The sequence below is a fragment of the Pongo abelii genome, chromosome 22 (assembly GCF_028885655.2).
Source record: "Pongo abelii isolate AG06213 chromosome 22, NHGRI_mPonAbe1-v2.0_pri, whole genome shotgun sequence".
In the NCBI taxonomy this organism is placed as follows: domain Eukaryota; kingdom Metazoa; phylum Chordata; class Mammalia; order Primates; family Hominidae; genus Pongo; species Pongo abelii.
In genome coordinates, this window is record NC_072007.2 from 45134423 (window position 1) to 45156827 (window position 22405).

Here is a 22405-nt window from a genome sequence, read left to right on the forward strand (position 1 = left end):
CCTCTGCCTCCCAGGTTCACACCATTCTCCTGCCTCAGCCTCCTGAGTAGCTGGGACTACAGGCACCCGCCACCACGCCTGGCTAATCTTTTGTATTTTTAGTAGAGATGGGGTTTCACCGTGTTAGCGAGGATGCTCTCCATCTCCTGACCTCGTGATCCGCCTGCCTCGGCCTCCCAAAGTGCTGGGATTACAGGCGTGAGCCACCGCGCCCAGCCTGAGAACCCATGTTTGAACCCAAAATAGAGAGCTACTGGGCTGGAAACCCAAAGGAACAGATGATATTCGTACATCCCACAATACAACTCACATACAGAAAATGCCTGGGGAAGCTAATTCCTGCTGTCCGAGAGGGGCAAAGAGCTACCACATCGATTGCTGGCCACCTGCCCTTTTCCCGAGATGTGTTGCTTATCTTTTCCTTAACAAGCCTGCTACTTTGAGAAAGAAATATTACTGTAAACCATATCACACACAGCTGCATCCTGCATGGCACAGAGAAAAGTCTGCATTTTGGATTTTTGAAACGGTATCACAGAGCAAACAGTCATTGACGTCACTGGTTCTACAGTGTAAATGAACTTCTTGTATTATCTAATTTGGCACAGTGGGCCTTAGGCAATTATTGCATCTTACAGCGCTTTAGTAATTGCCAGCTAGCCCCATGGGATGGGGGGACCTGCATTCTATATTGATTTGCAAATAACACCCTTGATGTGATGGCATCCATACATTTCTACTATTTCTTAATAATAAAAAAAAACCACTAGATACAAAACCCACAAATAATCTGGCAATAGCGAGAACTTGAAACATTCCCATCTTCACTTTGCTTGACGTGTGTGTGTGTGTGTGTGTGTGTGTGTGTGTGTGTGTGTGTGGTGTGTGTGTGTGTCTGTGTGTGTGTCTTCAAGCCTAATGGGTAGGTAAAAAAACAGCATAGCCAAAGCTAACTCTTAAAAAATTCAAGAGAGCTATCTATCCAATATGGATATCTATACCCAGAGCTCCTCGTATCCTCTGTAGCAGTGCTTTTCCTTGTGGGGATCTGGTTACAATGCAGATCTGACTCGGTGGGTCTGGGCTGGGGCCCAAGACTCTGCATTTCCAACAGCTCCCAGGTGGTGCTGTTGGTTCGAGGCCTTTCTCTGAGCATTAAGGGGAAACCCCAGTTGGTCTGAGAGGGTATGTGCACATGGGGTCCAGCTGTGGGTGGTGGCCCAGGTGCAGGAGAGGCGGGCAGTGGGCTCCGTCTGGTACTTACCCTGCATCTGACTCTGAGGCTGAGGGTTAAAGGCAGTGGAGTGGTTCAGGGAGGCACGAGGGTTGGGCGTGGGGGCTGGGTGGTGTGGGCTGACCCTCATGGCTGTGCGCCGCAGCTGCTCCAGTTCACTGAGCCGCTCGGAAAAGGACAAGCTCCCGGGCTTGGTCTGATCATCTAGTTTCTGCCGATGTCCTATTGTGGGGAGCAGGGAGGGGAGGGGATGGGAGGAGGGAAGGAGGGAGGGAAGAGATCAGAAAAAGTATTGTGGATTTCCTAAAATTGGGGCTTTTCTTGTCCTTCCCCTCTCTCTCCCCTCACCCCAACATAGACTCGCTGGATATATGCCAGCTAAATTTGGGGCCACTGTTCTCTCAGCAGAATGGGCCCCCTTTCACCGCCTTGACCACAGAGTGCTCCCCCAGTCTGGGCCTCAGCACCCTCCCCAACCCTCTACACCCACTTCCAATGGGCACAACTCAGTGAGATACAGAACTTGGTGGTGGTGGTGATGCCGGGAGGGAAAGAGGTGCATTAATTGTTGGCACATGGCCACATGCCAGGGGCTGTGCTGTGGCAGCCAGGAAACGTGGCCTCCCAGGGGCATCAGAACGGCTGTTCCTTACTGCAAACCCAGCCACTGGCGCGTTTTAGAGGCAGCAAGGTGGGCCCTGCAGCTTAGTGGTAGGGCCCCTTCCAAGAGGAAATGAGGCGTGGTTGCAAACCCACAGCGTCTGGGGAGGTCAGATTTCCAGGTACACGCAGGGCATCCTCAGCCCCTCTCCCTCTTCCTCTCCTCACAGGCTTTTCACAAGGCATTCCTTCTTCCCTGAAGCCGACTCCCCCATGTACCCCTAAGAAGGATTTGACAGGAAGGCCTCGCCTGTGTCTTGTCCAATATTCCCAGCAGAATAGGTCCACTGGAGCCCAGAGGTAGCTACAGCCTATCTGGTGAGCTTCCCCAGGGGGCTCAGGACTGGTGGGATGGGATAATGGGCCCCTCAGTGTCTATATAGGGTGGGATGGTGGGCCCCTCAGTGTCTATATAGATAGCAAGTGTCCTCATCGTGCTCTTCACCAAAACAACTGTCACCAGGAAGCAGCAAGCAGAGGCCACTCATGGGGGACTGGGGCCTACGGTTTTCTCAAAATGTCCTTAAACCAGAGCCAGTCCTGTCATGCAAAGCTGAAGCTCCAAGGTAGGGCGGTAGCCACAGGAGGCCTGGGCCATTCATTTTTCCTTTGAAGACAATGGCCTCCTGCTGCTTCTTCAGCCTTATGGTTCCAATAAAGAGTCCTTGATCGATTGCACAACCCCTGTTCCCTATTGTCAAATGTCCCCAAAGCCAGATTGAGAAACAGCCTGCCCGCTGCCCCCATAAAGTACTCTTTCACATGCTCTGACCCAATCCTAGACTAGAAAGAGGCCCCCTTGATTCCACTCCCTCAGCCTGGGGTAAGACCAGACCACGAGAAGTGCACTGTAGTCCAGCTCCCAATGGCTACAATTATAAAATTAAATGGTATAACTTGCATTATGGCTGCAAATCTCCATGGCTGGCCATTTCTTCCTGCTGCCAGGCCCCCTGGCACAGTTGATATTGTCTCAAATTCCAGACCAGAAAAAAAGGGCCCACTACATTGCAGTGATTTTATCATTAATGAGACCTGTTTGGCTCCAAAATGAGGAAAAATACTTAAGCATAATATTTGTATAGTTCAAATGCAATGGCCCCTCTTGTCATGTGTCACCAAGGCAAATCTGGACTCTGATTCAGCGCTCCAGCCCACAACAGGGGACCTGAACGCAAACAGCCTGAGTCAGGCAGGCTCAGCACACATGTGGGAGGCCTGTTCTCGGCTGAGTATTTTAAGCACCGGCTTTGTGGATGAAAGGCCACGGGGCCAGGTCTTGGAGCAACCCCCGTCATCACTTTCCCTCAGAAGTATGAAAATGTCTTTTTTCTAGAACGCTCTGTGTTGGTCAGTCATGGTGTGACTCAGTGACTCTGGATGAAGCCTTCCTTAGCTCCTCCCTCCTCTTATCTCTGCCATAGATCCTTGGCTTCCTGATGATCAAACTGAAAAATCTGCAGTTTTCTTGCAGAAAAACAATTCCAATGGAACAACCATTCAAAACATAATAACTCAGCCCTGTAACCTCCTACCACAGTCTAATGCCTGGCATTACAAGTTGGGGTAAAGAAGAAGGCAGGAAGAATGACTGTGGAGAGCTCTATCTGCCTCAGAAATAATGCCAGTCAGCAAAGGCTGCCAGCAGCTTTTGTGCTCATTTCAAAACTTCACATTCCTCAGGCACTTAGTGGCATTTTTGAAAACACTGCGTCAAGGACAGTGGGTGACCCAGGAGAGTGATGTGAGCGAGGTCATTCTGAATACACAGCACTTGACGTGGTAGAGTCTACAGCCAGCCTTGGAAGAAAAGCTCTCGCCAGTTGTGTCTCTCTTAGCCAGCAAGCGTGGGGACCTGTGCCACGGAGACACCCAACAGGAATCATCATTCCAGGTAAGCCAGTCCTGTGGTCAGGCACAACATGAGGTTTTTTTTTTTGTTTGTTTCTTTGTTTTTTATTTTAATTAGTCCCCCTCATTACTATGTACTTAGAAATGAGAAGCTTTAACTTGTGAGCAATTTCTATACCAGCTGATACCTGCTAAAATTGTAGTCATTTATAGAGATTAACTGATGACTGTCTGCTTTAGCAGAAGTGTTCAGGCATAACTCTCAGAGAAAACAATTCTTCACTCTAAGCTGTTTTCTAAGCCCTGGGAGTCTCAGGGCTGAGTTTAATGCTGGTGGATTGGGGAAGAGCCCATTCCACTCTCCCCATGTGTGTTCCTGGGAGTAAGTAGGAACGTTATTTGCCTTGGTAGGGGTCTTGACCCTCAGGCTCACAATGGTGCTGGAGAGCTGTAACACCAAGGCACAGGGGAAATGAGAAGCATTATCATATTCAAGGTGTGGTTCAGATGCACTTACAAGCTAGATCAAAGGAAGATCTAATTCTTACTTTCTGAAACCATCAGACCTTATGTGCCAAATAGCAATATTTTGCATGAAATATAGGAACTTCCAATATAAACTTTCAAGCTGGGGAAAATGAACACTTTATGTCTTCAGTTTCCTGTATCTGTGTTCAGTTAAAAGGCTCATTTGCCCCCTGAATGTTAAATAGAGGAGTATGGAAAATATCTACTATCCAATTCATTTTTCTTCTTTCTCCCTGAGTACTGGGCTTTAGAGAGCAACAGGGAATTCAACCCTGGGTCAAGCCCTTGGGTAGAACCAGGTTGCAGCTCTGAACACCTGCATGCTGGCAGCTTGGCTTCTTCAGCATGTTTGGAATCAACTGTGAATGTTTACAGGGCGGTGCTTAAAGTAGTGGGCACATCAAGATTTCACCCTGGGACATCTTAATCTTAAGCAGAGTTGAAAAAGGTCCTAAATTCTTCTATTACCATTTTCTCATTTTTGAAAAAAACGAAAGTACTTGGTTGGAATTTTATTATGTATGCAGAGTCATAAAAATCTAAAAAAGGGGAAACATTATATATAATAAAAATAAGTCAATGCCATTTGCTAAATTTTACTTCATTCCAAAGGCATTCCTGTTGTTTTCGGGGTTGGCTGCTCACTAGGCCATCCTTAAATGTTATGATATTTTGTGACAGATAGTGAGACCAGCTTTCACTTTTCTGCTGTACAAACTAAACTGAGCAGGTATGCATATCTCATTGATAACCGAGCTGCCTTTTTCAAGACACCATTGTGATCTGTGGCTGTAAGTAACATAAATGTAATATATGATCTTCCATTAAAGAAACCAGGTTAAATTGCCACCGTTTCTTGGAAAATTTTGGTTAGAGAGAATAAAGAATTTTCTGGCAGTCAACAACATATTGTTTCTGATATGGGTTTACTAGTTTTCTTGATAGACTCTTAGCAGAAAAATGAGGAAGGTATATACTCAGAAGACTGTCCTGATGAGCCGTTGAGCCAAATCTATGCAAAAGCATAATACCAAAAAGATATATTTCTCTCTGTATATACATGTATAAAATTGTGGTTCTTCTAAAAGCACATAAGAATTTTATATAGTCAATTTTAAAAGGATATCTGTATTTCAGAAGATGTTGGCCAGTCAATTAGATACTCACTACATGAATCTGGATATAAAAACATGGGATTTTCTTCCTTTGATTTGCTACTGTTTTATGACAACGGAAAAGAAATCAACGTGTGTAGAGAACAGCTTACTTTTCCTGGTATCACAGTCTAACCTTTAGGTTGCACGGTCATTAGGATTTCAAAGTGACAGTACTGAATATGACCCTTCCTGAAGCCCCTTGCAGGTGGTAAAATAAATCTCCCTAATTGCAGACCTAACCATCTGCTGGCTAATTTAATGTTGGGAAATATTGTTCAATATTATATACCATACCACATGTATATTATATATACTACATAACATAAACTACATAATGGTATATAGTACGTCAGTATACATTCTAATTCATATTATATATGCATGCTTATATATCACCCAGTGCTAAATAACTATGGGTAGCCTCACTTTCCCCCGCCCCAATTTCTTCTCATATCGTTAAGCTAAGACAACACCACAAGGTTGGAGTACTTCAGAACTGGAGAATGGCCAGAGAAATCAGCCTTGGTTTTTAACTAATGTGTGGGATGTGAGGTTCAGAGAAGTTATATCATTTGCCCAGTCTCACACGGCCAGTTACACGAAGAGGGCAGGTCTGAAAACACACACACTCTCAACACCCACCGACACACACACTCGGAATGTACACTCAGTGCATCTAGAAATTCAACACCCACTGACACACACACTAGGGATGTACACTCAGTGAACCTAGAAATTCAACACCCACCGACACACACACTTGGGATGTACACTCAGTGCACCTAGAAATTCAAAACCCACCGACACACACATTCGGGATGTACATTCAGTGCACCTAGAAATTCAACACCCACGGACATACACACTCAGGATGTACACTCAGTGCACCTAGAAATATACATTTCTGTGAACTCAAAGCGAACAGGATGGAGAAGTACACAATGCTTCATAGTTTTAGATCTCAGAGACACAAAAGCACCTGAACTTTTGTATTCTGCCTCGACCATCTCACTTCTGCTCCCAGTGTGTGTGTAGAATCAGAAGACAGCCCCAGCCACACTGTGACCTGCAGGCTGTGAGGCTGTGTTTCACCTGCTTGAGTGGGCAATGGAATTACCTGGGCATTCTAGTGTGGTAGGTTGGTCTAGGGTGAAGGGCCTGAGAATTTGGAGTTCTAATAAGGTCCCAGGTGATGCTGAGGCTGCCGATACAGGGAGCACACTGGGAATATCTGCAGGAGAGGGAGAGCTCCTCCTGGTACTCAAGCTTCCAATGTGCATTACTACTTCCCTTCTCCTGCCTGCTTCTGATTTGCTGTGTGCTGGGGAGAAACACATGAACTAAATATGCCTGAACTGTGTTTAGACTGTGTTCATGAGCAATGACTGACGGCCTCCTTTTGGTGATAACTATTTGGCCGTCTTTTCATTTTTTTAACTCTTCAATATGCACAGAGCAGCTGAAAATGCCCAAACTCTGCCCTGCAGATAGGCAGGTGTGTGACTGTCTCTGTCTCCTACAATAACTGGGCACATTCTATTAGAGTCACTGTCATGAAAATCAGTCTGATTGCTAAGGTGAACCCCAAATTCTCAAGTAGGAAGTAATTTCTGCTGTGCCATCTATAGAAAGACTTTGGGGAATGGCAGGGAAGGGTTACATGGAACCTTTATTCCGTTCCACAAATGCAGCAGTTAAGTTATCTGAGTGCCCATATGACTGGGTGCAGATCCCACAATCCTCCTCCCCTCTAGAGAAACAACATGGTCCCAGGGAAACGTGAATGCTAGTGTAGGCATTAAGAATTCTCCATTCTAAATCTGCTTTTCTACCAAACTTTGCTGTGGACAAGAACAAGTCTCTTCATCACTGAGACTCCATATCTGGAAGCCTGGAATTAAGAGACTAAGAAGGATTACTCCAAGGGACTCTAAAAGCATCCACAGCAATTACATCTGCTGCGATTATCTGCTCAACTGGTTCTAAGCACAGTCTTTCTTGAACAACTTCTAATGAGGTTACGACTTTCAAAGTTTTCCCTTTTGTCTTTTTTCAGGCAGACACCTGGCCTCCGGGAGCCAGTGCCAAGTCTAACTGTCAGGTTGGTCTCAGAGCTCTGTCTTGATCCCCACCAGGTCGCCCAGCCTGGGATCCTACCTGGCCTGCTCTATCTTTCTGTGTGCTGGGGGTCAGCAGCTCTGCACGAGGTGTCCTAAGAATTCACTCTCCCTCTGCCTCCAGCTGTTTCATCAGTGACCCTTTGGACAGTTAGTTATGAGTGACCTTTGACTTTAGTATTCAAAGGTGCTCTCCTCTCTCCTTTAAGCCTTCACAGAGCCTTTCGTGCTACCCTACTGACTGGGACATTCCATTCTGCTTTCACCCCTCCCCCTCTACCATCCCAAGGCTGAGTCCAGAGGGAGTGGGACATTAAACACACCTTAAAATTTGCTAGGAAGTTGTCAGAGGCTGCACCTGGGAAGAAAGCCAGTCTGCGGAACACTCATCCAGGCTCTCATTTCCCAGCTTCTTGTCTGGGTTGAGAAACAATGATACATTTGCCCCAAATGCCCACCTTTTCCAACAGTGGCAGAAGGCACATAAGTCCTAGGTGAGTACCCGCCACCCACCCTGCCCACACTCCCTGTGCAGGCCCCCGTTCCTCTAGCTCATGCCCCTAAGCCTCTTAGAGGTGGATGAATCCTGGCAAGTCCCCTAGGATACCTCCACTTCCTAGGAATCCCTTCTACCCACTCAGGGATTTCTAGAGGGGTGATGCTTTAGCCCCAGAGAATCACCAGCAGGAATAGCAGAGCCTTTGGTTGGAAAGAGCTTTTGTACTCTTGTGGGTGGTAACAGGAAAGCAAGCACCCACTGGGTCCACCTGTGCATGGGGCTTTCCTACTCTGGGCCTTCCCAAACCATGGTCCTACAGTGGCCTCTCAGGTGACATAAAGTACAGGTTTCTGAGGTCAGGTGGCATTTTCTTAAGCCTGCTTTCTAAGGCAAATGCCCCTACTTGAAACTAGAAGGCAGATGGGTTGAGCTCCCCTCTGCTCCGGCAGCAGTGGCCACCTTGCTCTTGCTCCTGTGTCACTGCCCCGGGGCCTTTGCACTTACTGTTTACTCTGCTCAGGAGGCTCTTCCCTGAGATCCCTGTGGACCTAACCCCTCCCACCCTTCAAGTATTTGCTAAAATGTCATTTTCTCCCTGAGGAGTTCCTACAGATCCCCTTTTAAGTTGCAGACTGTCCCCCATCCAGCCAATCCCTAGCCCTTTGGCTTAGGTTTTCTCCATAGCACATGTTAATGTTATCCAGGGTCTGTCTGCACCCATGGGACTGTAAGGTCTACAAGGACAGGGATTTTGTATTTTTTCTGCACAGCCATGTCTCCAGCACCTATAAAACCAAATGGAGCCCAGGAGGCTCACTAATGTTGGCTGAATGAATGAATGAGTACTCAGGTCCTTCATGATTGGTGCTGTCCAATCACCCTCCACTAGGCTGTGGGAAAGTAGAAATCATTTCAGGTGAAGGAAGTTGTAATTAAAGTTTTCAGCTGAAATGTAACTACAGAAAAACTTCTTGCTGAGAAAAAATACAATATCATAACTGAGCATAGTTTCATGGATAATCGTCTCATTAGAAGTTAAATCAGTCCAGGCATGGTGGCTCATCCCAGCACTTTGGGAGGCTGACGCAGGTGGGTCACTTGAGGTCAGGAGTTCAAGACCAGCCTGGCCAACATCGTGAAACCCCATCTCCAGTAAAAATATAAAAAAATTAGCCAAGCATGTTGGTGCGCACCTGTAGTCCCAGCTACTTGGGAGACTGAGGCAGGAGAATATCTTGAACCCAGGAGGTAGAGACTGTAGTAAGCCAAGATTGCTCCACTGCACTCCAGACTGGGTGACAGATGGAGACCTCTCCAAAAAAAAAAAAAAAAAATTAAATCAATCAGGAAAACTCATTTATTTTCATAGTAAAAAATCAAAAAGAATGGGTCAAAGGCTCTTTTGCTGAGTTGAGAGTGGCACCCTGACATAAGCAAAGTCCACCAGCTTCTCCTGTTTCTTTGTAGTGAGTACCCTCTCACATGCACACGCACAGAGACATACAAAAACACACATGGCACACATGCACATACATACACACATACAGACATGCATGGACATACACACGGACACAGACATACACATAAAAACATACAGATGCGGCCGGGCGCGGTGGCTCATGCCTGTAATCCCAGCACTTTGGGAGGCCGAGGTGGGCAGATCATGAGGTCAAGAGTTTGAGACCAGCCTGTCCAATATGGTGAAATCCCGTCTCTACTAAAAAATGCAAAAAGTAGCCAGGCATGGTGGCACGTGCCTGTAGTCCCAGTTACTTGGGTGGCTGAGGCAGAAGAATTGCTAGAACTCAGGAGGCAGAAGTTGCAATGAGCCAAGATCGTGCCACTGCACTCCAGCCTGGGCGACAGAGCGAGACTCTGTCTCAAAAAACAAAACAAAACAAAACAAAACAAAACAAATATAGATACACATGGACACACATGTATATACACACATACAGACACACATGGACATATACACACAAACACAGGCATGCATGTAAACACATACAGACACACAGATACACACACAGACATAAAACACACGTGGGGTTACACACATATAAATACACACAGACACACATGTACATACATCACACAGACACATATACTAATACATGCACAGACACATATACACATACAGACACAAACCGGGACACATATACACAGACACACACACACACATACATATATCACACAGGGACACACATGCATATACACACAGGCAGATATACAGACATGGAGACACACATATACAAACATACACACATACTGACATACACATATATACACATACATACATATACATCCATCACACATCCATACAACCACTCACACACACACACCATTCTGTGATCGCCCTCAGGACATGGGCCAAGACAAGTGTAGCAGCCAACAGTCAATGGAGGGGAAAGGCTGGCCAAGGCCAAGGCAAGATCAACAACCAACACAACTTCAAGCCAGAGACGCACACAGGCCTGCCCCTCCCCACCCTCCCTGCACCACGCGCCCAAGACTCACGGGACAGAAACCCAAACAAAACTCTGTTCCCTGAGTCCAGGGCTCATTGCCACGAGCAGTGAAGTTTTTCGCCCACTCACATGACACTCGGGCCTCTCCTAAAAGCAGAGCACTCAAAATCTAAATCTGCCATCCCCAGTCGCCAGGGCTCACTGTCCATTTCTGTTTGGTGACTAAGGAGGTAACTTGAGCTCAGGGCAGAGAAGCCGCCTGCTGGCTTTTGCTCTTGACCAGAGGTAGCCCTCTGTGGGGGAAGTGGAGGCAGTTTCTTAAGAGGGGTGCAGAGAGCTCCTAAGTTCAAGGTTTTTCTTCTTCTACCAGCCTATAATCCCAACTATTAGCAACCCTCCCTAGGTTAAGGTCTTATCTCAAGGAAACCCCCAGTTACATGGATTTGTTGATCAGAGTAGCTCCTGCCCAGGGACAGACTCTAAAGAGAAGGCGACTTGCAGAAGGGAAAGAAAGTGTTGGTGGCGGGTGGCACACTATGGATAGAGGAGCACTGACTCACAGAACGCTGCCTGGAACTTCTGACATGGCTTTGGAGTTCAGGCATCAGCAGGGTGAGCCCTGGGATAGATAGGCAAGACCTGGGGGCCAGGAGAAGAAGATCTAGAGGCGCACACACACTGCTTGCGTGAGCATGTTACCAGCACTGCGGCTCTCCACACTGGCCTCCTAACCTCCCTGCAGGAATCTCAGTTCCCCTCCTGCAGCAGCAGATCTCATGCATAATTGGCAGAAACACTGAGCATGTTTGGACAGGACCGAGGTAAATGCAGGGCCCTTCCAAGGTTGGGTGATGCCTCCATAAATGCTGGACAAATAAATGAATGAGTGAGTGAGTGAACGAATGAATGAGTGAGCCCCTTTCCTGGACTAGATTTATTCTGGAATGCTCATCCAGCAGTGTGGAGGATGATCTCTCCTCCTCTGTACTTCTAAAAAGAGGGAAGGAAATTCCCTCCTATTTCTAAAAGCCCTGCCCCCTGGGCCTCGGGGACTTTCCCAGCAGCAGGGGAACAGCATCTGACTCTGAGCCTCTCTCCTGTCACAGACGCCAACTGAAGTTCTGGGCTGGCCTCGCAAAGCCCTTGGACAGATGGCTGAGCAGGCCCTGGCTGGTATAGAAGGACAGGGCACCCTGGCCACTCACAGCTCCTGAGTACTGACTAGTACAAAAGCCAACAGCAGCTAGTTGTTTTGAACAGAACATTGACCCTCCCTCACAAATAAGGCTTCCGGTTGTTTGTGGCATGACAGCCTCATTCAGGCATCAGGCTCACTTCTATGCACTGTTGTCCACGTGCCAGAAGCAGCCACCTGCTGAGAAGGGCATCTGTGAGGAGGGAGCCCTCTTCTAAAGTTACCTGAATGGGCGAGTGGCTGTTTGCCTAGACTCCCACAGAGCACAGCATGGTGATGAAGATGCTGGTCCCACTGTCTGCCAGGTAATATTGGAAGGGAAAGTTCTGTTTATTCCAAGACACTAGTGCCGAGCCAGTTAGGAAATGAAGGAAGGGAAGGTTCCATCCTTGCCAGGGATGGAGACAGGGATGGAGGCAAGGATGGATGCCCAGGACAGCCTTCTGTCCGGCAACATTCCCCCTCCTCAATCCTTTCCCGATTCGAAAAGTACACACCTTCCCCCTGGCCTGTCTACCTTGAGTCTCTGCCTACGGCTGCCTGACCTAGTGAGACCAGCCTCCCAACTCCTCTGTGTTACACAGGCAATAGGAGAGCTGCCTTTTCAACAACTGTTTTGAACTTTCCTCTCCTTTTAACTCCGTCAACAGTCCCTCTTCTGTGCGAACACTCTGGTGTGTGAAAGCAAGACCTCAGCTCAGGGAGACAGCCCTCATAAACTGCCACAGATTACCCTGTCTTTTCCCAGCCGGAGGGGGACCCCGCCCCACTCCCTTCCCAGTCTCTTCCCCACCCCCAACTTTTTTTTTAACCACTTCTGCTTCCTTCATTTTCTCAGCAGCTGCAGCGGAGAGATATAGTAAAGCTACTGTATAGGATTTTGAAAGCGGGGCCTCCGAGAGCTTTCCAAACTCCACACAAGCCAGTTATTCTCTGCCTTGTTTTCTTTGGCTTCAGGTTACTAACATAGAATGAGTCAAACAGTATTAACTTTCAATAGGGAAGTGGTGTGGTCAACCGAAGCTGTTTGCGGCTAGATTGTGAAGATAGGTAGGGCAGGTAATGCAGAATAGCCCACAATACTGCGAGGAGGCAGAGGAGGGAGGCGGCCCCACTCAGAAACACTCCAACAATTAAGTCAACAGAACTCACACCATCTTTTTTTTAGTTGGCTGAGGAATTAACACCAAGGTCTCTGACCAGCCAGCTTTGGGAAGTTGGCCATACTGGGGCTTGGACAATTGAGTACTTTGTGGGTTTAAGGATGTCTTTTTTTCTTTTTCAAATGTTGCCAAAGTCATGGGAACTCTAGTTAGGAAGATTTCCCCTACTTACAGCATGTCACTCTGGCATGGACTTTCATTCATCTCTTTCCCCAGCCTGAGGTATGAGTTGATCCATTCTCCCTTCTTCCCCATTCTCCCCCTGCCCCGCCCCCACCTTCTCAGTCACAATCTTTGTCTTCCCAGTTTGGCAGGACACCACAGTGGCCCCTGGGCTTTCCTTCCTGAGGTTAGAAGATGGTGCTTTGAAAGAACAATTGCTCCTACAAACATCAAATCAAACTTTTAGAAGCTGATAAAGACCTTAAAAATCATTCAATCTCCTCTTCTTTCTCCTTCTGTAGACAAGGAACCTGAGGGTCTAAGAGGAGACATGAGCTGCTGAGATTGACTGAGCTAGGCAGGGCCAGACATTGACTTCACTGGCAGGCCCGCAGTCTTTCCACCAGGTCAGGCCGCTCCCTCGCCCAGGGCTCAAGATTCCTTTTAGAGTTCAACAGAGCAGCTCCCGAGAACAGACCAGCCCTCCAGACTCAAATTTCAGTGGTTTCCAGTTCTTTCTCCCTGCACTCGGCTACCTATTTATTTTGAGACTGGCTGAATCACCCAAAGAATAGAACGGGTTTCTCTGAAGCTGCTCCCGGCAGCATGTTAGCAAATGAACAGGACAGCGAGCTGGCCTCTGGAGCCTTGGAAGATTCTCACCTCCATGCAGCTGCAGTTTTTGACTCGTCCTGGGAAACTGGCACTGAGACTCAGGGGTGTAACATTTCACCTCCCTGAAATCAAATCCAGAAATCTCAGGCGAGCAGCGTATATAAAAAGCCACAGGGGAAAAAAGGAATACGGACTCAGCAACTCTTAGGTGCTCTGAGCCTCTTCCCAAGCCTTCTGGTTCTGTGAGCATTTCATTGAAAGACAATGGAATAACAGAGTTTTAGAAGAAAAACTGTATTTGGTCTTGCAAGAGAAAAGTATATTCAAATAAAAGTCAGTTCTCAACTATTTGCCAAGGTTACTTCTTTTGTTTCCAACATGTAAAAAGGGTATCTAGTTGTAGGTAGAGAAAACATTAAGATATGCTATTGGAAAAAGGTAAAATTTCTAAAGTATGGATTCACAGTGGGGTCTGATTTAAATGTTCAAATTTTTTCTCTTTAATTTCTTCTCACCAATCCTGAAAGACATGACGAGATAATATCTACTTTCAAGAAATCAATTAATTGTATTTAAAATCCCTAAGATTTTAATATAGTACATGCGAAACAATAGATTTTCTATTTTTTAATTATCTAATTATATTTATATTATCTAATTGACAGACTACTTAAAAAGCACATTGATATATATTATCTCAATGTGTACTCAAGAACCCTGTGCAGTAGGCAGAACTCACAGTATTACTCCCATCTTATAGATGACCCAGGGGAAGCTTCTAGATGCTAAGAGCTTTGCAGGTCACACAATAGCATAGGTATTTCATGTTAAGAAGCAGAACTGTATTTTGATAAAACCTTTAATTGGAAAAAGATCACCTCTCCCTCAAGGAAGTAGGGCAACATGGTTAACAGGGTTATGTTTCAATGAGGAATACATTTGTTGAAGCCAGTTCAGTGATGCAGTAATTGGAATTAATAATAGGTAGTATGGAAGGAAAAGAGAAAAAGCCCTTATTGTACTGTATCGTGAGGGCCAAATCTGCCAAGTCTTTTTTTTCTTTTTTTTTAAGTAACTTGGCAATGGTAAATATTTGGCCCCCACTTGAACAGAATTCCATTTGTTTCCTCTCATAAAGTCTTTGGGACATGGTCAAGGGGCCTACCTGTCTAGAGCACATGCTTCAATAATAGCAGCTAATATTTAAGGAGCACTTCTGTGCCCAGCACGGTGCTATGCCCTAACATGAATTATTTTATTCAATCCGCACAATAATCCCCAACAGAGGGATATCATACTCCTGGTTTTATACCCAAGGAGGCTGAGCGTGGGGAGGTTATTCTGATCCTGAAGGGGAGGCCAGGCTGAATCAGGAAGCCAGCTCTGGAGCTTCGTTATCAGCCACTGCTCCAGCTCACCTTTCAGGCTATCTCTTTTAATCCTCACATCCCCTAGCAAGGAAGGTATCATGCAGTCCATTCTACAGATGGGAAAAGTGTGAAACGCAGTTTTAGACTTGAAGCTCCAAACTCCTTTCTCACTCACCGAGGCTCCCTGAGCACCCTGGTTCACTTTATTTTTTGAGACAGAGTCTTACTCTGTCGCCCAGGCTGGAGTGCAGTGGAGCAATCTTGGCTCACCGCAACCTCTGCCTCTCGAGTTCAAGTGATTCTCCTGCCTCAGCATCCCGAGTAGCTGGGATTATAGGCACCCGCCACCATGCCTGGCTAATTTTTGTATTTTTAGTAGAGACGGGGTTTCACCATGTTGGCCAGGCTGGTCTCGAACTCCTGACCTCAGGTAATCGGCCCACCTCGGCCTTCCAAAGTGCTGGGATTACAGGCATGAGCCACTGTGCCCAGCCCCCTGGTTCACTCTTGAAACACTGGGCTATGCCTGGCGAGCAGTGTCCGAGAGGCGCGTGGGACGTGGCTCCGCATATTTCTCCTAGCTCTTTCAAATGAGTGAACTGGAAATATCATACAACCACTTCAAAGGTAAGTGAAAATAAGGTGGTACCAGGAAAATATTCAAAGGGCCATAAATCTATGTAGTATTTAGGAACTTATTTCAAATGTTTACTCTTTATTTTAAATAATCAGAATATGACTTTCAAGCCATGGTGAACAAAAACAAATACAAAATCAAACAAAGTATCAAATGTTCCGACATTTCAGTATATGGAAGTACACTGAAAGATTTCAATAGCAGTCTGGGTTTTTGTCAATAATTGCTTTAATGGAAACTAAGTATATGTATATCATGAAAGTACCAAACCAATGTACTGCCTTTAAATAACTTTCTAGGGGTCTAGAGAGTTGGCAGATTGATTCCATTGTGTTACTTTTCGAAAAGGCAAACAGAAAAGAACTTTGCTTTGGGCACATATATAAAATATATACATTATATTATTATATATATAAAATATATACATTATATTATTATATATATAAAATATATACATTATATTATTATATATATAAAATATATACATTATATTATTATATATATAAAATATATACATTATATTATATATAAAAATATACATTATATTATTATATATATAAAAATATACATTATATTATTATATATATAAAATATATACATTATATTATTATATATATATTTTAGCTTGGCTTTCACCTATGAACGTGAATCCAGAATATTTGGCTATTCGTGATAGCAAATTTTACCAGTGATACGGCATAATTTACACATAGAAGTTGATGAAAATATACCATGTGTCAATCATACTATAAAAAAGGAATTTCACACCCAACTAAATGTCACTGGCTTGTGGTATGTCTGATAATATAGCCATAATGTACGGTAATAGATTATACCTAATTTACCCTTTCTGTATTGCCAACTTTTCATAATTAATACTTTGATAGCACAAAAAATCAAACCTTCTCTAAAAGTTGCCTTTAAAGGAAAAGAATATGCAATGAACAGGAGAACACAGAAACTGCCAAGCAGCTCAAATGAATTTAAACGCAGATATGGTGTAAGGGGGTAGCTTTTACTTATTTAAGCTAAACTGGAATTATTATTATTACTATTACTATTATTATTTTGGTGGTAGTAGTGGAGTTCCATGAGACCCAGTGTATCAAATTCTTACTAATGCCTTTCCTAGTTACACGGCTTACAGGAAAAAAAAAACAACAGCAAAAAAAACCCGAAGCCTTTGAGAAAACTCAAGGAGAAATTTTTCAAAATGAAAAATGGAAAGTGGCTAGGGTATGAAAAAAATTCTAAATCTACCTGAAAGCACAGGAGTCGATGTATTTAATGTGCTGGGATGCTGTGACTGCCAACCGCAATCCATCTGAAAGCTGTGGGTCCACCCATCCCTATGGGAGGCGTGCACCCAATGACAAGGCCTGACCATCCCAGGCGGGGCTGCCCCATCAGACCCCCAAAGGACACAGGCAGCAGGTGGAGCTGCCTTGCACACATGGAAGGGTCTCCAGTGCTGGTCATTGATTTAGGAAACTCAGTGGGTGGCTGGCCACGTTTCTGTGCTTGCAAAGCTTGACTGCAGCGAGAGATCCCAGGCACCCTTGGGAGATGCACTGCATTTGCCTAGTACAATAATTCCAACCCCAAGACACCTGCTACATTTCACGTCACGTTTCTAGGACAGTGTGGAGACTTCTGTAGCTGTGTCTTGCCTCTACTGAACAGGACCCACGTGTTAGATCTTAAGCACTGACGTTTGATGTTACTCAGACGTGATTTTTCTTTCTCACTTTTTCACAAAGTGCAACATTTGGGGGCAAGGTCGTTTTACCCATTAGTGACTTAGGAACAGTGCCCAGAGTGTTTCCAGGGCCCATGCTATACTAGAAAAGAAATTTTACTGGGTCTCAACACAAAACGAAATCCAGAAAAAAAAATCAAAATTTATAAATGTTTAATTAAATGTAAAAAAAAAAAAAAGTGTACCATCATGGCAACTTCATGAATTTTTAAATTTAGGAGCCACATATCTTTTTTGGTTAAAGTTTTCTCATTTCTAAAAGGATTTCAAGACTAAACTTGAATTACAACTGTCCTCTTTTGAATATGTATTGTGTGCCAGGCATGGTTCTAAGCCACAGAGGCTGCTGCATTCAGCCTTCCAGTGATGTGACGGTAGTACTACCACTATCCCTGTTTTAGAGAGGCTCAGTCAGACCAGCTGCTCCCCCAGGAATAGGCTCTCACAGTGTTAGCAAGTGCCAAAATGGAGACCTCAACCCCTAGTCTTGATTACATGTTGGTGGCAGAGAAGGCAGGGCAGCCACTTACAGCCAGAGAATTTCAGAACAAATTAGAAAGCCCTTTAAAAATTTTACAGCAAAAAAACGACGTCTATCTCATGTACCACCTGAGTGCATGTGGATTTGCCTGATGTGATTTAGGATGGCACTGCCCAGGGAAGAAGGCCTGGAGGCCTTGGCCTCTAAGGGGCCAGTTTATGGGAACGAACTTAACGGCTTTATTTTGCTGACCATATTTTGTTACCCTTTTTGCATGAGAACTAATTTAGAGATTATCTCGTCCCATTGCCTGGTTCAACAGGAGAGGAAAATGAAGACGAAAGTATTTAAGATAATTGCTCAAGTTCACACCCACTGGCCTGGTGGCGCCAGTGTGAAAACCCAGGACCCTAAATTCAGGATCCAGAAACCTTTTTACATGTTTGAAGCTTAAGAAACAGAAGCCTAAATGCAGACAGGATTTTTTTTTCTTATGGCACATCATATAATGAATTCTAACAAGGACTGCAATATATTAGTTTAGATCCTGACCTCACTGGTGTGGCATTCAAACTAGTGATATGGTTTTGCGAGGGTCCAGACGGAAAGAGAAATTCAATGTAATGGTGTAAATTTCTTCCCTCTTCTCTTCTCCCACATTGGACTGAGAAGGTGCCTAGATCATCTCTTTGGGTTTTCACATTACCTGGAAGGAACTCTTATTTTGTTTTCTTTCTATAGCAATACAAATGCCATCTTAAAAAATCTCAGTGGCAGCCGAGCACAGTGGCTCATGCCTTTAATCCCAGCACTTTGGGAGGCCGAGGCGGGTGGATCACCTGAGGTCAGGAGATGGAGACCATCCTGGCTAACACAGTGAAACCGCATCTCTACTAAAAATACAAAACATTAGCCGGGCGTGGTGGGACATACCTGTAGTCCCAGCTACTCGGGAGGCTGAGGCAGGAAAATTGCTTGAACCAGGGAGGTGGAGGTTGCAGTGAGCTGAGATGGCGCCACTGCACTCCAGCCTGGGCGAAAGAGCAAGACTCTGTCTCAAAAAAAAAAAAAAAAAAACAAAACAAAACAAAAAAAAAAAGAAGCAAAACAACAACCACACACAAAAAACCTCAATGGTTTCTGTATAAGACAGGAAAAGTTACCAAGAATACACAGGCCACGCCGGCTCACTCAGAGCTGCACCAGGTGGGTTACTGCCGCTTCTGGGACAGAAGCCCATTCCCTTCACAGTCCTCTTAGGTTCCCATTCACCCCAGGGGCCCTTTCAGACCTTAACCTCCACTCTAGGGTCAAGGAAATCTGTATGCATGTAAAATTCTTCTTCTTGGTCTGGTTTGATACAACTAAAAATATTCAACAGAAATACATTCTAAAATTCGCTGGAAACATTTAGGCACGATTATTATTAATGCTTTAAAAACTGCCTTTGCCAAGTCATCAGGTAGTTGAGGAGCTTCACACAGAAGGAATTAAAGTACCAGGGGGAAGTCCCCCCAGAACTTTCAGCTTGGCCCGAAATTCCTTTCAAAGTGGGGAGGAGGGGACGTGAGTCAGGACAGCATTTTCCTCCTCTTTGAGCCTCTGCCTTGCTCCTGCTTTAGGTGGGAGGGGAGGAAGAATTACTTTTTAATTCCTGTGTGGATCAGGATTGCAGCTAGAAAGAACTAAAGTCCAAGTCCAAATATGATGAATTCAAGGGAAGAGGAATTAAGTAGCTCATCGTTCACTACCTGGAAAATACACTTGAAGCAATTCCCAGTGAGCAATGCGATTGTGGATTGGTAATTACAATCCTGAGATCACAGATCCATAAAACCATCTGACATTTTCATAACCACTCAAGAGCAAAGAGTGACACATCTTTTCACCCCCCCAGCGGCTATGTGCTGTGCACACGGGTCCTCTAGGAAACCCTTTGTTAAAGGGGAACCCAGACTTGGACCACTACTCTGCAAGTCACTCCACTTTACCCATCTTTTATGAAGGCCAACACCGGAAGAAGAAGTCTATGTTGTACAACACCACAGGGTCGGGTCCCCCTTCACACCAGGTCCCCAAGTGGACCCTGATGACAGAAGCCGAACCAACTGCTGGCACCTGTGACCAGCGTGGCCGTGGCTGTGTATGACGAACTCTGGGGAGGTGTGGGAAGGGAGGGTACTTCCTGCAGCCCTGCCGGGGAAAACACTGATTCCCTCCTGTCAGTACAAAAAATGATGAATGCCAAAGCAACAGGGCTCTGCTTTCTTGAAGAAAACCATATGTGACCCAGAACTTTATTGATACATTCTCCCAATAAAAAATACAGGAATTACATTACCATGAAGCTCAAAAAGCGGCCAGTGCGGTTCTTAAAAACAGACCCTGGCGTCGGTGCGTGCCAGCGTCTGGACGCCTTAGTTTACATGCTGGCTTACTAGTTGTGTGACCTTGGGCAAGGTATACGATATATTTTTTTCTTCAATTTCCCTGCCTGTTCTTTTGAAGATTATATAAATTAATATGCGTGAAGCACTGTGAACAGTGTTGGGCAAATAACACTATTTAATGTTAGCTATTGCTATTATCGAGTATTTTTATGATTAAGAGAAAATAACAATGTGAACTAGGTGTTACTCAGTCCTAAGAGCAATTATTTTTAGGTCCATTATCACCATCAGTTTACAGGTTGGTTCCTTCCCTTCCTTCCCTTCCTTCCTTCCTTATTTTTATTTTTTTTTTTTTGAGACAAGGTCTCACTCTGTCACCCAGGCTGGAGTGCAGTGGCACCATCTCGGCTCACTGCAACTTCCGCCTCCTGAGTTCCACCGATTCTCCTGCCTCAGCCTCCTGAGGAGCTGGGACTACAGGCATGCACCACCACACCAGGCCAATTTTTGTATTTTTTGGTAGAGATGGGGTTTTCCTGTGTTGGCCAGGCTGGTCTCCAACTCCTGACCTCAAATGATCCGCCCGCGTTGGCCTCCCAAAGTGCTGGGATTATAGGCAGGAGCCACTGAGCCTGGCCCACAGGTACTTTTCATGCATTTCTCTTCTTCACTTGAAGCACATTCTCCATATATAAAGATCCTATTTCTCATGTTCACATATATAATAGGTTTGCTATATATACTCAAAGTCATAGAAGAATTATACTCATATGACATGATCTCAACCAAGTACTTTAAAAAGTAGCTGAGTGAAGATTAGGCCCTTCGATCAACCTATTTTAACTATAACTCCCTCTAAAAAAAAAATCAGTCAGAAAGAAAGCTAGTGCCTCAGGAAGCACTCTACAGTTTGTAAGTAATGGCTACACCTTGCCATCTCTATGAAAAAAATTAAAAAATTAGCCGGGCATGGTGGTGGATGACTATAATCCCAACTACTCAGGAGGCTGAGGCAGGAGACTCGCTAGAACCTGGAAGGCGGAGGTTGCAGTAAGCCAAGATCACACCACTGCACTCTAGCCTGGGCGACAGAGTGAGATTCCACCTCAAAAAAAAAAAGAAAAAAAAAAAAAAAGAAAGCCGCACATTTTACCCTACTCCCTAGCTGCCCTCTAAGACAGTATCCTAGATGTCACCTGATGTGTGGATGCTAGAAGCCCCACCCTTAAAAAGACCACATCACAGACTCTACATTAATGGCCTGGTCCTCAAGGACGGGCTGCCCAGAGAGCAGAGGCAAGGCTGCCTCCACCCAAAAGGAATCCCGTGAGCTCTAGACATGGTCATCCTTGCCTGTGAGGAGGGGGGCAGCTGCAGAGGCCTGTCTTTCCCTCCAGGCTTGTACTTCCCGGCATCTGCTGGGTTCCACCTTTCCAAAATTATAGCCAGCTCTTTCACTTTTAAAATAGAAATAACTATATTTAATTAAACAACAACAACAAATCAAGAGCTCAAGCAGAACACAGTCACGTGAAAGACTCCTTTAACCTGGGGACAGACAGAAGTTATCTCAGAAATGGCCAATAGGTTAATTAACCTTTTTGATTTTTAATTTAGTTTCTCAATGTTCCAGATGTAACAAATACCTGACCAGACAGGTAAAGGCTGCCCAATCCATACCACCAGGACCAGCCCCCCAAGATGGGTCAGTTAGGGTCCCCACTGCTCACTCTCCTCAACCTCTCCTTGGCAAAATATCTTCCTCCATGGCATTGAATCAATTCCTGCATTCAAATTATTTAATGAAATCTCTGTACAGAAGATGCTTTGGAATCTCAATATTAGCATAGAGACACCTACATTACAGATTTGTGAGCTGAGAGCTGGAGTTTTTCATTAGATCCTAGAAATATAAAACATACATTAAAAAAACAACTCTCAGCCATTCATAGTAGCTCATGCCTGTAATCCCAGCACTTTGGGAGGCCAAGGTGGGCAGATCACTTGAGGTCAGGAGTTCGAGACCAGGCTGGCCAACATGGTGAAACTCCGTCTCTACTAAAAATACAAAAACTAGCTGGGAGTGGTTGTGGGCATCTGTAGGCCCAGCTCCTCCAGA

At 45.1% G+C, this 22405-nt stretch overlaps 1 protein-coding gene across 9 annotated transcripts in view; it reads right to left on the minus strand.

The window, feature by feature from the left end:
• Nucleotides 1-22405, minus strand: part of RUNX1 (RUNX family transcription factor 1) — a 260885-nt gene that overhangs the window by 45255 nt on the left and 193225 nt on the right. For 8 of the 9 annotated variants that reach the window (XM_002830660.6, XM_054542480.2, XM_063720879.1 and 5 more), the window contains one exon: nucleotides 1265-1456. The exons of the other annotated variant lie outside the window; for it this stretch is intronic. In XM_002830660.6, coding sequence (XP_002830706.5) covers nucleotides 1265-1456 — 192 coding nt within the window. The remainder of the gene's footprint in view (nucleotides 1-1264; nucleotides 1457-22405) is intronic. 9 annotated transcript variants of the gene reach the window in all.